Consider the following 15,271-nt stretch of genomic DNA (forward strand, 5'->3'; position numbering starts at 1 on the left):
GGGACACTGGAGCGGGAAGTCCCATGCAAACAGAGAAAGCCTGGTGAAGGCACAGCCTCCCTGCAGAAGGTCCCAAATCCAGCTACGAGCCATACTGATGGAATGGACATGGCTAAGATGCCTCTCGCCCCGCAGAACTCGGTCTCCTAACTGGATGTAGACGTTGCGATGACTCATAAAGACACGAAGCCATGCAAAAGCATGACCAAATTCTTAGCACTTCTGGTCACCACGTATTGTTCCTAGGAGGCAAATACAGAGTAAAAACATATACTGATGCTACAGGGCACCCGGACGGGTCCACCAGTTAAGCGTCTGGCTCTTGATTTCAGCTCAGGTCATGATGTCAGGGTCCTGAGATCGAGCCCCGCATCCAGCTCCAAGCTCAGCAGGAAGCCTGCTGGAGAGTCTCTGGCTCTGTCTGCCCTCCCCGCTGCTCGCACATGTGCTCGCTCTCTCTCTGTGTCAAATAAATAAACAGATCTCTTAAAAATGCTTTTTTAAATGAGAGGAGAGGTGGCAGGTTGAGCGCTCAGGCTTCTAAACCTTCTGCGCTGCGTGACTTTGAACAAGTTACTTTCCTGCTTCCCTCTCTCTCTCTGCCTGCCTCTGCCTACCTGTGATCTCTCGCTCTCTGTCAAATAAATAAATAAAATCTTTTTAAAAAAAATTTTTTTTAAATGAGAATTCACTGGGCTGGCAGGGACTTTCTTGTATTTGTACTGCCATCTGAGGCTACCCTCTGCTAGGCCCCGCTCCCCACTTCCCCTGTTACAGAGGCTACCCTCCAATAAAATCCATGTATACCTTAAAAAAGGGAGGGTCTTCTTATGGGAAAACCCTGGACACGTTTGCTATAGTCCAATGCAATTCACCAATAGGAAACAGCAGAAGGAAGGTCCTGGTTTGTACAACCAGAAAGTGATGGAGTAAGGACAGAACCTGGACTCTCGGGGCGGTGGGGGGGAAGTCTCCAGCCACGGTGCTTCCCATACCTCACCTCATGCCCCATCCCACTCTCCACATCTTCTAGAGTAAATCCAGAATGTCATCAAAATACCTCCCCCCACCCTTTCTCTTAAGTGTCAAAGCAACTGATGAGCCATCTCCTCTGCAGGGGGTTGCGATCCACAGGAAATCGAGCACAAGTGAGCATGCAGGGTATTGTTAGATTACAATACAAGGTCACGGACAAAGTTGCTCAGCCACAGAGGACACCCCTGACCTCCCAGAGCATCACTTGAATCCCTGAGGAATGGGACTGGGTCCCAGTATGATGCCTGAGAGTCAATGGAAAGAAAACCAATATGGAATCTCGTTGGCCTCGATCCCAGGCCTGGGAAGGAAATCCGCAGAGGCAGGACAGGGATGAGACCAGGACACTGGTTCTCTGCAAGCACAACCGCTTCACTGGCCAGGGCTCTCCTCCACTCCTGACCCACTCTTCCCTGGGGACCAGAGTGTCAACCTTTCCCCGAAAGACAGCATCCCTACAGCTCTCTGCCCAGGAGGCCCACGGGTCTCTTGCTCCACTTTGGCCTCTGGGTGACAGCAAAGTGACTATCAATTGATGGCATCGGTGTCCTGTCCCAGCATATCCCGCAGCCTGGTGTCTCTCAGCCTATAACCCACCGCCTTTTGGATGAACAAACTTTTCAAATCCTCCACTCATGTTGTCTGAAATTTCAAGACAAACTAGCAGGATGCAAATCAAAACAAGCAAAGATTTTCCACTTGCTTTTTCAAATGCTAATGGACTTGTGGTCTGTCTAAACCAGCCTACCCCAGCGGGATTCAGCTGTGCTCCAAGTTGAGAACTAGTCCACCAGCCGCAGACTTCTAAGAGCTAAAGCTAAGTCACCTCCAGGGTTGGGGGGCAGGGGGGAAATGACCCAATTAACCATATCATGTCACCACAAAACCCACAGCCAGCATTTTTCAAGATCTCTTCAAAAACCCATTCCTTCGTTATTTTGAGGAAAAGAACACCTGAACAGGAGCCTCACTGAAGTGTCCGGAACCACCTGGAGTTCAGCTCAGCCAGCTCCTCACCATTACCCCCCACAATCCCAGCCGAGCAAGAACTTCACCTTCTCTGTTTTATCTTTCCCCAAGCTAAAACCCTAACATCTCTCAGGAACACGGGGTCTCCCCAGAGTCTCAGAAGAGAGAACACCCTTGTAATATCCCACAAATCTGCAGACATTTCCACCTCTAGAACCCTGGACCTCCGCCCCAGCTCAGTCTCGGAGAAGCTCTGACCTTCACCCCCTCAGTTCCCGGATCTGCAAACAAAAAAGTTGAATGAAACAGTCTGCTGACCCCTTGCAGCTAAAGGGGTCTAACAAGGCACCAGCACACACCCCCATCAGCCTGCTGGCTTTATACTTGCTCAGTGCTGGCCTGAAAGCCCAGTGCTCCCCAGAAACCAGCCCAGAAAGCTGAGAGTGGGCAATCGTGGCCTTTCTGGCCTTGCTGCATGAGGATCACTAGGGAGCACTGCAGTTGCTTGTGCTACTGGTTTCTGTGGCCACCTCGAAACACTCAGGAGGCCCTGGGCTAGGGTGGCGGTCAACAATGCAGACAACCTCTCAGAGTCTCAGCATCCCTTCATGGCCTGATGCATTGGCTCTGGCCATAGAGCTGCCTCCGTTAGTGTTTTAGGCACTCAGACAACCATACTGCCCATTTTCTGGTTTTCAGGCAAAAAACCAAAGCAAGATCACCCTGGGAATCACTGAGAGCAGAATCTCTCTTGGTTAATAACAGACGCCTTTGCCAGGAGGTCCGATTCATTTTGGCTGCCAGATCCAAAAGGGTCACCCTCCTCCTCCCTAAATGTTATTTCTTCCAATGTACAGGATTCTTTTTATTTTGTTGATTCATGCACTGGGGACAACAGAGTATTATGAACTCTGGATCAGGGCTAGCCAGGGTCCTACTCCAGACTGTTGCCCTCACTGGTCTGCTTCCTGATCTGTGGAACGGGAATCTCTGTAAAGGAATGCCTGCCTCGGAGGAAGGCTATGAAGTGTAAATGAGGTAATAATATGAAGTCCTCAGCCCCATCCGGACGAACGGATGAAGATATGGTTCATATATACAATGGAATATTATACCTCCATCAAAAAGGATGAATACCCAACTTTTGTATCAATATGGATGAGAGTGGAGGAGATTACTCTGAGTGAAATAAGTCAAGCAGAGACAGTCAATTACCATATGGTTTCACTTACTTGTGAAGCACAAGGAATAACACGGAGGACATTGGGAGAAGGAAAGGAGAAGTGAATTGGGGGAAATCGGAAGGGGAGACAAACCATGAGAGACTATGGACTCTTGAGAAACAAACTGAGGGTTTTGGAAGGGAGGGGGGTCGGGGTTTGAGTGAGCCTGGTGGTGGGTATTAAGGAGGGCATGTTTGCATGGAGCATTGGGTGTGGTGCATATACAAGGAATTCTGGAACACTGAAAAAAATAAAATTGAATTAAGATGATTAAAAAAATAAAAATCTCAGCTCCTAGAAGCTCAAAACTACATCCCTATAGTCAATGGACATTTGAGGTAAAGACTCAATAACTCATTTACTCACAAATATTTCTGGAGCCACTAGACAGTGAGGGTGAAGCCATGAACAGATGGTCCCTACCCTCAAGGAGCTAATATCCAAGAAGGGGAAGTGAGAGCAAAAGGAAGATGCCAGGGTACGTACATGTCTTACCACACTCAAGGAAACCAATGGGTAGACACGGGCGAAACAAGTTATCTCTGAAGAGGAAGAGGTTTCAGAGAGGGAGTCTCTGAGGGACTGGTATTTAAGCCAATTTAACCAAACACCACCCTGCCACGGGTTTAGGAGAAGGCCATGTGAACCACAGAACAGCACAGTGGAAAGGTCCTTCTAGATCACTCCCTCCTTCTGAGCTGCTTGGAATGTGGTGATACACCCAAGAAGGTCACACTGGTACTTGGTAAAAACCGGTGTAGACAGAGGCCTCCCCATCCCTTGTCAGTCGTGTTCCCTGCAGTAAAAGAGGGAAACCTGTCAGGAGATGGGGTGCTATTCACGTCCCGAGGGCTGAGGCAGAAAGACAACCAGAGGGCAACAATCAAACTCCAGCCAGCATCAGGGACCAACAAATCTCTCAGAAACTGCCTCTGTGGGTAAACAGCGTGCTTCAGCTTGAAAAAAAAACTTACAGCCAAACTTTGCCTAGATTGGGGGATCCCCCTCTGGCACCCTGGTCACAAGACTTACATTCTCATAAGCTCCTCCCACTCACCTGCCCCATTCCCAGGTCCTCAGTTACACCCACCAAGCCATCGAGGTTTCTCCCAAGCTTTGGGATCTTCCTAGATTTTTTCCTGATCAGCAATGACCAACCCCACCTCTCTGCCTTTTTTCCTCACCCATGGGCAAAAAAGAGAGAGAGAGGCAGCACCAATTCATGAAAAATCAGCTCTGAACTCCAGTAGCTAGAGATTCTGATGTAAGTGGCCTAGAGATGAGGCTTCAACAGCTCCCAGGTGGCTGCTGTCCAGGTGGCCCGTGTCAAGAACTCCAGGGCTCCGGCAGTGTAACCGATGGGTGGCCATCCAATTTCAACAGTGGAGAGCAGGAGGAGATTTAACATGACCACTTTGTTAGTAGGTAATCTTTCTACTGTCCCTGGCAAACAATAGTCACATTTTGCTGTCTCAGCCAAGACAACTGGCACATCACAGAATCCAAGGTTTTCGGTCTGGTTAAACACAGTTATATGACTCAGCAATTCCACTCATGGGTTTGCACCCAGGATCAATGAAAATAGAGTCCACACAACTTATGAACAATCAATAAAATGTGCTATGTCCATATGATGGGACATTACTTGGTGATAACAAGGAATGAAGAATGGGCACATGCTAAAACATGGATGACCTTGAAAACCATGCAAAGTGAAAGGTCGGACCCAAAAAGCCATCTATCTTACGATTCCACATATACAAAATGTCAAGAAGAGGCAAATCGATAGTGATTGCCAGGAACTCAGGGGAGGGGAAAATGAGGAAGGACTGCTAATGGGCATAGGGTTTATTTTGGGGTGTGATGAAAATGTCCTGGAATTAGTGTTGACGATCACCCGACTCTGTGACTAGACTAAAAATCACTAAATTGTACACTCTAAGTGAGAGAGCCATATGGTTTGTAAATAACCCAGCAGAGCTCCGGCTTTCAAAAACCATCCCAACAGCTTGAGAAGCGGTGGGTGTGTTTGTGCTGGGCCCCGCTGTGCCAGCACCACGTGCTCAGTGGGGTGACCAGGGAGGCAGCTTCAAGTCCAGCTGTACGCGGGGGAGCCTCCCAATCTAGGTTCAAGGCCCACCGCGGGCATTAAGCAGGAGACAGCATGTGGCAAAAACCATTTTTACAAGCGTGTTTATCAAGACCCCTTCCCAGGTCCCACCTCAGAAGATCCTGCTTCAGTAAATGGGACGGGGAAGGGGCCTCGTGATCTACGTCAGTTTTTAGCAAGGTGAGAGTTCCCTGACCGGGAAAGTCTGGAAAACACTAAAAATGTAGCAAAGTCACAAGCTTCACTGCAGAATCTCAGAAAGGGATCGACTCAGAAGCTAATTCTTCAGGAGAGGCCTCCGGGGCCCAGAACAGAAGCCTGGAGTCCGGCTCCAGATGCTCCAGGCACCTCCCCTCGGAGCCCGAGGCTGCCTCTCTCCCTCTCTACTCCCAGGAGCTTTGGTAAAGACAATGCAGTCCCGGGGCCCAGCAGCATCGGGCTCCCATAGGCCTTGCTGGGCAGGCTGCTCTTCTTTTGATTCCAGAAATGTTAGCCCAGCGCCCAGGCGATTGGCAGGGAGCTGGAACCCGAACCCAGGAATCCCAACGCCCACAGATTCTCACCTCCAGCTCCAACAGAGTTCTCTTTGTCGGGTCTGGGTGTCTCCCGGAGGGCATGTTTCCCTCCCAAGGCTGGGGAGGGGAGGCGAGGGCGGGCGTGGAACGGAATCCATGCCACCGACGAGCGTCCTCTGCTCCCCGGGTTGCCCAATCACACCGCCCGCAGGGACGGATGGGCAGCCTTTTCCTGGACTTGGCACCGGGCGGCCAGGAGGGAGCTGGGCCCCGCCCTCCGGGCCCCGCCGAGCCCAAGGCCCGACCAACAGGCCACCTGAGTCTGCATCCTGCCAGGGCAACGGGGCTCGAACAAACAACGGGGCTCTTGTTCAGACACGCTTTTTAGCCAGTGAGGTTACCCTCTAGAAATACTTCTAAATAAATACACAGGCCAGCCCGTCCTGAGGTCTACACGCAGCCCTGCTTTCGGCACAGTGCCAGGCTCAGTAGCCCTGCCAACCCCCTCCGCCGTGTGGCTCGCTCCACCTTCACCATGAGGTGTCCTCGGGAACCAGACGCAGAAGCCACGGCTCCCAAGCGTGGGGCCAGGAGGCAGGTTGCTGGAGGCCCGCTGATCACAGCAAGCCCTGCTCCCTCCAACAGGCAGAGAAAGGGCAAGTCGGCTACGGCTGACTAGCCTGACAAGAGGCCTTCGGCACCGAGGCGACCCACCCCATCTCTGCTTCAGATGCAATGCAGCCCGGGCTGGGCGATGAGGACCACCCCGAAGACAGCTCGCAGTCCGCATACTGGGGGCTAAGCCTGAGCGCCCACGGCCACGGGAGAGACTCATCCTGTGGTTCCTCTTACCCTGCGGGAGGAGTGCCCTGCTTTCTGAACCACGTACGAGCCTCAGTTACAGCCTCACACTGTACGCAGGGATGGGCACACCCCTCCCAAGATCCCTGTAGCACCCCACTTCCCACAGAGGAAAACTGAGTTCTCTTTTGGATGCTGAGATTAGCCACATGGCCACAGCTCTGGGTTCCCCAACTGGACGTACAATCTCGACCCGGTAAGAAGGAATCCAGAACCTGAGGGTTCCTGAGGCCACCTTGATGGGAGAGTTCTAAGAAGGGAAAGGCAGCTCTGAGCTGTAAAAACACAGGATTCAGACACTGGACCAAAAGATGGCGAACTGTCTCAAATTTAAAGCCTGCCTGGTAACTCTGTTCTCCCCAGAGGGCTTCCATCAAACTAGGTTCCTTTCGGTGCTCGAAACTATCCACTGAGAGGAGTACAGAATATTATTCCCATTTTTAAGGTGAGAAAGAGACTTGGGAGACATAAAGAAGTAGAGTAAGCTGAGGAGTTCATTTTTAACATCCCTTCGGATCCTAAGATGCCGCATCTGTCCAAAAATTTAACGGATGGGGATGTACGGTGGGGAAAAGGTGGGAGGAAATGAATTTTGCAAGCCCGAACTACACTGACATTTGATGGATATAATTAAAAGTTACCCTTCAAGCAAGAGGAAAAAAATAAATAAATCCATGTCTCAACCGAGTTACCCTGGGGATGTGCAGGACAACCACTAATAAAACACTCCAGTTCCCCCATCGCTATGTGTCTGATTCCGGGGAGAAATAACTATCCGTTACCCATGTGCGGGAGTCTTGAGAGGCAGGCAATTGTCTTTATATTATTAACAGTAATAGAACACGCTACCAGGAATAATCATTTCTACCATTTCATTTCATGCCAACCTCAACCTTCATTTCACTGTATGAGCTGCTGGGCATCAAAGCCAACAAATTCGCAGAAATGCTCAGGGAAGGAAGGAGGGGGAAGAGAAGCAGCCTTCTGCCCACCACCATCCCCCACCCCATCCATTAGAAAACATATTCCTAAATAAATAATGACAGACCCAATCTGCAAAATATCCCACAGTACCAGGTGAGCAGAAAACCCCAAAACATCACCTCCAAAAAAAAAAAACTGAAGACCTCCATCTCCCAATTCATCCACCCCACCTTGGTTCAAATTAAATGAAATGCTATCACGCTGCTGTGTTTTAAAACAGTGTCCGAGAAGGTAGAAAAGGTTACCCACAGCAAGCAAGGACTGCCATCCTCACCATAGCAACGCGCCTATTTATAATATGGTCTACCTGCATCAAAGGCTTGCACAAGACACTCAAGGCAAGTCTAGTGCTACATCCAAGCCCGAAGATGAAGCCGGAAACTCTCATGAGCTTGGCAATGAAACACTTCCAATTACATTACATGCCACAATTATTAGCATTGACTATCAATTTTTTCTCTCTTTCTACTCCAGTATGAGTAAAGGGGAAAATGAATTAAGACAGTTTCGAGGACATACAGAAACCCAGCATGTGACTTTCTAAAAGTGCTGTGGCTATTTTTTTTTTTTTTAATGGTTAACCCCAGAGGCAGAGACAGGAAGGAGAGGTTGCGAAGCAGAGGCACACGTGAGGTTGCTGACTCTTCCCTGGCGTCCTGCGGGTTCACGAGCAAGGACTCAGCCACTCGCGCCAGGCAGAAATTCCAGAGCGGCCCAGATCCAGATATACGCCAGACCTGGACCGTGGAAGGAAAAAGAGGCTCTCCTTTTAGAGGGAAACGCAGGTACCCACATCCAAACACTCGCCTGCAAAAGGATTCTGATTTGCGCTCCAAGGCCATGTTAGAATTTTCACAGAAAAACCCAACTAGATTCCCAACAGCAAGCTCCTTGTTTCATGTCAATACAGTTAAGGGTAGAGCAGGGCAGGGCCCCAGCATCATGCAACACCCAGATTCAAACCCCGGGGCCGCCCCCGCCATGTACCCTTGGGCAAGTTCCCTAACATTCTTTAGTTTCCTTTAGTTGTATAATGGGGATGATGTAGAAAGTTGCAGTAACAGGTTTACAAATCTATAGAATGTTCTAGAAACTGGCACATAGCAAGAGCCCAACAAGCAAACTCTAATCTGTTTTTTACTTTTGCTACTAATATCAAAGTTCTTTCTGGAGCAGTGAGGCTAAATAAACAAAGCGTTAAGTCCCCACACATAATAAATCCACAAGAATACCTTAAAAATGAGGTATTCCCAATCCTTAACACACACGCGCCATGAAATAACGCCCGCCCCATTTCGTAGCTGGAAGAACTGAAGCTAGACTCACATCTGCACCAGCGCTAATGCCAAGGTTCAAAGCAGAGGGTGAGCAGCCGACAGGAACCATCAATGGAAGGCAGATGAAGAATGCCCCACCATGTTTTCATTCAGTCAAATGGAAGAAAGACCAAAAAAAGCATCCCTTTGACCAAGCTGAGTGGCACATAAGACAGAGGGATTCACAGCTCTGGACACCCTTGTCTGCGAAGAATTTTCTCTTCGCGACAGACTGTACGTTCCTACACGGCAGAGACTATGTCGTTGTACCTAACCATCCCCAGAGCCACGGACACCTCACAGACCCCAAATAAATATTTGATTCTGTGTGACACATTTAAGGGGAAAATAGCTTTGGCTCCCTGGTATCTCCCCTAAAGTGGTTTTTCATTAAAAACAAAAGATATAGTAACATTTCATGTCATTATTATAACAGTCCTTCAGAGATGTTTTTCTTCTGCCTATTTTACAGACAAGCAAACAAAGGACTAGGGAAGCACTTGCTCAAGCTCGTACAGAGTCACTAAGCAACAAAGCCAGGATCCAAAGGTGGGTCTATCTGACTCTAGATTCAAGCTCTAAACCACTTCCTTATTCTTGATATTTCTCGATAGAGCGTGTACATTCAGCAGAGTTCTTAGCTACAAGTAGATGCTCAATTAAGTATTTTTAAAATAGAAACCCAAAAGAAATGGACAACTCAGGTTGTAGCCTCCAGTGCTCACAAAACTCTAGATCGAGCATAGCTGATAACTGTGAATAACTCCTTGCTTGTAGACATTTTATAAAAAAAAGAATTCAGTGCAGGTTTTCGCCCACCCATCTCTGCAAGAAAAAAGCCCAGGAACAAAACCAGTGATGTGGAATGGGCTAGACCTGAAATGTCAAGGTCCAGGTATTACATTAGGCTGCACTAGCAATTTCCAAACCAGGGTCCAGCATCACCAGAGAAAAGGGAGCAGCAGGTCCATGCGGCAATCACCTGGGCGGAGTTCTCAACCATGACAGCTTCTCAGCATCTTCCCAGGGAGGAGTGGAGGCCTCAAGAAAGGGAGGTACGAAGAAAATGCTCTAATGCATCCTCTTAGCCACAGCCCGAGCATTTCTCCACCAGAAAGAAACAGCAAGTGCAACAACAGTGACTTCTAAGTGTGGAGGCCGATTATAGCTTTACTTTCAAAAGAGCTTTGATTGATCTTTTTTGATAGACCTGAAATAAATTAAACTAGATTGACTCACTTGAGAATGGACTCTAATCCCTTAGTCAGATCCCGGAGAACTCAAACCAAACCAGCTGTTAATTTAGGCTTTATAAGATAAAGCATGAGAAATCCAAGTTGATGTACCCCAGAGCAAAGCTTACATCATCTCTGTAAGCAATCAACTTACCGCTTCTTTTAGGAACTAATCAGTTCTTGGGTAAGTGGGTGCCAAGTCTGCACTCTCAGAGCGAAACTAGCTCAAAGAAAGGAAGAAAGGCGAGAGAGGGAGAGAGAACCCGAGAAACTGACAGACTCACTCTCCCAGCAAGCTCAGAAGCAGCCCAAGATGTTGTCATTTTGCTTTCTGCAAGTCATCAGTCTTGTGCTACAAAGCTACATGGCTTGACCAGAGCCTAACCACCAAGTGAGAGGAAGCACTGGCACTCTTCATATTTCTTTTAAAAAGGTGGGGAGCAGAATCACCCAGAAAATATTCCCCACTAGTTTTTTTTTATTCCCTCATCTTTGAAGATCACACCGTCCCCTTTATCTCTGCTTCTGGGTGCCTTTGATTTGAATATAGGAAACCCAAGGCTTTCAAGTGGTAGCTGCCCGTGGCACTAAGAGTTAATAAGCACTGCACACCCACGCGGGTGTGCACACACCCGTGCACACGCGCACACACACACACTACAGGCTCCTTTCCAAGTTGAGCTCTGCTCACTCACAGGCAGCCCTCCCAACTTCCACTAGCATTGTTTGGAAAGGGATTCCTGTCTTCATCCCAAATGAAGGTGGGTATTCACCTCCAGGGAACCGCACCCACTGCCGCACCCCCCCCCCCCAGGCTCGGACACTTGCTTTCCCTTCTGGGGGGAAAAAATACAAGGCTGCCAGCTTCTTGCTGCTAAACAATGTTTCATAGATCACTCTGTTTACCGAACATAAGGGGATCAAGAATTGAAATCCAATTTAAGGAATTATGGTGCCTTCAGACTGTTTTTCCTCAACGATGAAAAAAGACAGGCATGTTGTTTCTGGAAGGAGGCCAGAAGAAACTGATCCTTGTAGTAATACCAGAAAAAAAAAAGAAAGAAATCAATGTATGTGTTTATATATGTGTTGGGGGGAGGGGACAGCTCAAAATAGGAGTTAAAACCCGAATAGCAAGGAATTCGCTTCCTTCCACGAAAGGGTGCTGAAGTTCATTTCAGTCTTATTTTGATATCTATCAGACAAGTAGAATACATTCATCTTTAATTTCTTCTCAGAAGAAGAAATTTAACCAGAGACGTTAAAACCAAAATCAACCACAACATCTGACCACTTGGCCTTCACTAGTAGCAAAATGGACCAAGTACGCAACAGCAGTTTCAACTTGCTGGGATTATAGATGTCATTCCCTTCTCTCTACAAGGAACCACTGCTGTTCTGTACTCCCCACTCGTCACTGTGCTGGGGCTCTTCTGTAGGTCATCCCAATTAATCCTCCAAGACACCCATTTTACAGATAAAACTGAGACTCAGGGAGGTTAAGTAAGTGGCCAAGGTCCCACATGCAATAAATGGGTATGTCTTGAGAGCCAGGGTAGGTCTAACGTCACTGCCAGGGCTCCGATCCATCACCCCAGAAGGCCTCCTTGTCCTGGCAAAAACGATGAACTCCAAATAAAACAGCACTCTTGTGGCTGCTAATGGGTCTTGCCGCTGCGTACAGCCTGTGGAGGCATTTCACAGGTGGGCAAACTGAGACCCAGAGAGTAGGTTATCTACAAGCGGATAATTTAGTTGCAGACCTAGCAGTGTTCTGAGTTCCTGGGCCCCTAACTGTCATTATTAAGCTTCGTCCTCAACCTTAATTAATTCTTCCGCGCAGCCATATCCTAGACAAAGTCCTCCCCAGAGAAAAAGGTCTCCTCTCACTGAAGCTATGGAGGGGTTGAGGGGGTCGGGAGGGGTCTGGTTGGTGGGGGGAGGGAGGACTAAAAGGGGGAGGAAACTGTTAGATAAAATAAATTAAGATATTTCTAACAGGTGTGGAATAAATCATCATTTGGAGGAACTAACCGATTTCAAAGGTGCGGCACCACTCCTGCCGAAAGTCCTTCCATCCACCAGGATGCCGAGACAAACCACCCCAGCCGGGAGAGAAAAGGTAAAGGCCTGCCACAGCCTAAGGCCACTGAAGGGCTACAAAGGTCTGGCCCCTGCCAACAAAAATACCAAAGCTTTCTGATTAACAAAGAAGGCTAAAATACAAGTGCTTTTTTTTTTTTTTTTTTTTTTAAGAGGAGGGGAGGCGTGGCGGGATGTCACGAGGCCAGACCACTGCTTTACCCCTTCCCACGAGGCCAGACCACTGCTTTACCCCTTCCCAAGCCAAAGGGGAGTGAGGGCAGAAAAGTCCACTGATGAAGAGTGTTCTCTGACTCCCCATGCATCATCCTCCATCTCTGTGCACGCTGCCCTCGGAGAAGCTCAAGAAAGCTGGCAAGAATCAGGGACCAGCGCCACGCACTGTGCTTTCACTCAGCCGCCTGCAAATGACAGGGGTCCGGGCTGGACCTCCGGGAACCAAGAGGTGTTAGAGATACTACAGCTGCCATCAAGTCAAGTGGGAAAATCGGTGTCATTTACTTTACCACCACTGAGGACATACGCCTGAGCTCCAGCTCCTTCCTGCATCGCTTTTCTCCAACTTTCAGCTCGACCTGGCCTGAGCTGACCTGGCCTGAGCTGCCGTCCACTCACTGATGTCTTGCCCTGGAGAGCCCCGCCCCCCATCCCCAGGTAAGGCGCAGCGAGCCAACCGAGCCAACCGAGCGGTGGACAGACACAGGCATGGCCCCTTCTTCTGGCAGCGAGCTTCCAATCACAGGTTCCCAAGGTCTCTCAGCCCTAGGAACCCACTAGCCGCTTGTCTTTGAGGCAAATTGCAGGAGGAAGGGCTGTTGCACGCTTATTACCAGAGCAGACAAACAATAGCCCGGCCACAGCAGCCCGAGGAAACTCCCTCGTAAAGAAAGAAGTAAGTGTTATTAGGTCTGCAAGCCAGGAGCCAGCCCTCTGCCTTTCAAACACCAAAGAGGACGTCTTTTAAATCTTTTTTTTTTTTTAATGAAGTTCTGAGCCACAGAAATGGGACCAAGGGAGAGAGCAGACACTATAGCTAAAAGGCCACAAATTCCTGTCTTGCTGTCACTAATTTCATGCCCATCAGAAGCCAAGTCCAGTCTCCCCTATAGGTTTTTGTCTGTCCTCCCCAGGGAGATAAATTATGTCACAACAAACTCTTTCCCCCAACACTCTTCAAAAGGTACCCTGGCCTCCTCATTCTCCGCCCACTCCCTCCCAGGAGAAACGGATTATTTGGGGGGGAGGGGGGAGGGGGGAGGGGAAAGAAAACCAAGACAAGAGAGGCCACTTGTCAACTGGGCAAGAGTGGAGGCACGGTGTTGTTGGGGTGACCAACTGTCCCCATCTACGTGGGACTGCTGGGGCTCCTGGGACATCCTGTTGGTCACAGGAATAACCACAACACCCTCCTCCCACACCAGGTGCTAGGCTGACCCCCTCTCGGTAACCTCACAATAACCCGCCCAGCAGGCAAGTCCTATTATTAAAGCCCATTTTTCACAGATAAGGAAACGGAGGCATGGGGCAATTAAGTAATTTGCCTAATTTCAACTTTTTAGCTTTATGTAAAAAAAAAAAAAAAAAATTAATTAAAAAGGTGATGGAAATCAAATACCGGAATAAAAGAAAAGTTCATACTTTATGGGGAAATTCTGACCTGGAAAGTTGTTAATGAGCAAAAAATTCTTTCCTGCCAAAGGAGATAAGAGGAGAGCAGGGGAATCAGGGGAAATACACAGAACAGGAAGATCAATCACAAGTTGGTCTAGATGTTTCCAAAATAGTCCTTGGAGGCATTATGTAAGTAACACAGAAAGAGAGAGAAGAAGCCCCAGGTGGGGGAGCGTGTGACAGCTGAGCATCCAGGACAAGAACAATGACAATGGCTCTGCAGATCCGACCACAAGAGATCTACAGCCTCCATGCTCCTTGGGAATGGCAGCCCAGGGCTCCCTCTCCTTGTCGGGCCACTCGGCCTCCCAAGCAGCCAAACTCATGAGCTGTGATGGCAAATGCAAACCACAAACCATGAACCAAAGCAGAAGTCAGACCCAAAGATAAAAATCCACTCACACGGAAAAAGAAATGATAACAGAACCACGGAGGCCGAAATCAAAACCGTATCTGCTTTGCATGAGGTGTGTGGTTTGGGTGCACACTTTCTCCACGTCGGCGCTTCGGTTCCTGGCCACACGTAAGTCCCGGGGGGGGGGCTCCTTTCTCGTCCGTGTAAACCAGGGGCCTGCGGACGACCAGCCAGGCCAAAAACCCCAGGAAGGGTGGAAGAAGGAAGCCCCAAACAAATCTCAACTCATTACTGTTAAATAACAGTCGTGGACGGCAGGGGACACCCACCCCAAGCTACAAAAACAACTCTCTGGGTGCGCTTCTTCCTCAACTCTCCTAAAACGACAAAATCAGGTCAGAAGTAGCAGGTCTGCAGAGGAATGACAAGTCCATTAACATTTATTTTCTGACGGAGATAAACTGCCAAATGTAAACCAACTGAAAAGCGACCTAGGCAAAAGAGAGCTTTCTTTTTGTTTTATTTTGTTTTGTTTTGGTGGGGGGAGAGGGTGGGGAGGGGTCCATCCTCTCCCAAGGAAAGAGGGCTACCACATTACTGGCCTTTTCCTCACTACAGAATTCAAGCCCTGAGTGTCAATTCTTTGGAAACAAATCGCTTCACAAAGCAGGTCTTCCTTCTATGGGGAGATGTTTGTCATCTGCTTTCACTCACCATTATGAAAATGTGACAACAGTGACAAGTTTTTTTAAAAATACAAAACAAAACAGGGTGCACAGAGCACGCTGGGAGTTTGGTAAACACATCCCTTATTGAGCGGCATTTCCAAACCTTCCTCTGGATTCTCTTTCAAGAAAAATGTCTGCATACCCTAGGTCGATGAGGGCTTTTTTA

The 15,271-nt window shown here is 48.7% G+C and overlaps 1 protein-coding gene across 48 annotated transcripts in view; it reads right to left on the reverse strand.

The window, feature by feature from the left end:
• TCF7L2 (transcription factor 7 like 2) overlaps positions 1-15,271 on the reverse strand; it is a 196,680-nt gene that overhangs the window by 155,263 nt on the left and 26,146 nt on the right. The window contains exon 1 of one of the 48 annotated variants that reach the window (XM_059173173.1): positions 5,901-7,715. The exons of the other annotated variants lie outside the window; for them this stretch is intronic. Within the exon in view, the coding sequence (XP_059029156.1) occupies positions 5,901-5,954 (54 nt within the window). The 5' untranslated portion in view covers positions 5,955-7,715. Of the gene's footprint in view, positions 1-5,900; positions 7,716-15,271 lie in introns of those variants that run through there. 48 annotated transcript variants of the gene reach the window in all.

This window comes from Mustela lutreola, chromosome 4 (assembly GCF_030435805.1).
Source record: "Mustela lutreola isolate mMusLut2 chromosome 4, mMusLut2.pri, whole genome shotgun sequence".
In the NCBI taxonomy this organism is placed as follows: domain Eukaryota; kingdom Metazoa; phylum Chordata; class Mammalia; order Carnivora; family Mustelidae; genus Mustela; species Mustela lutreola.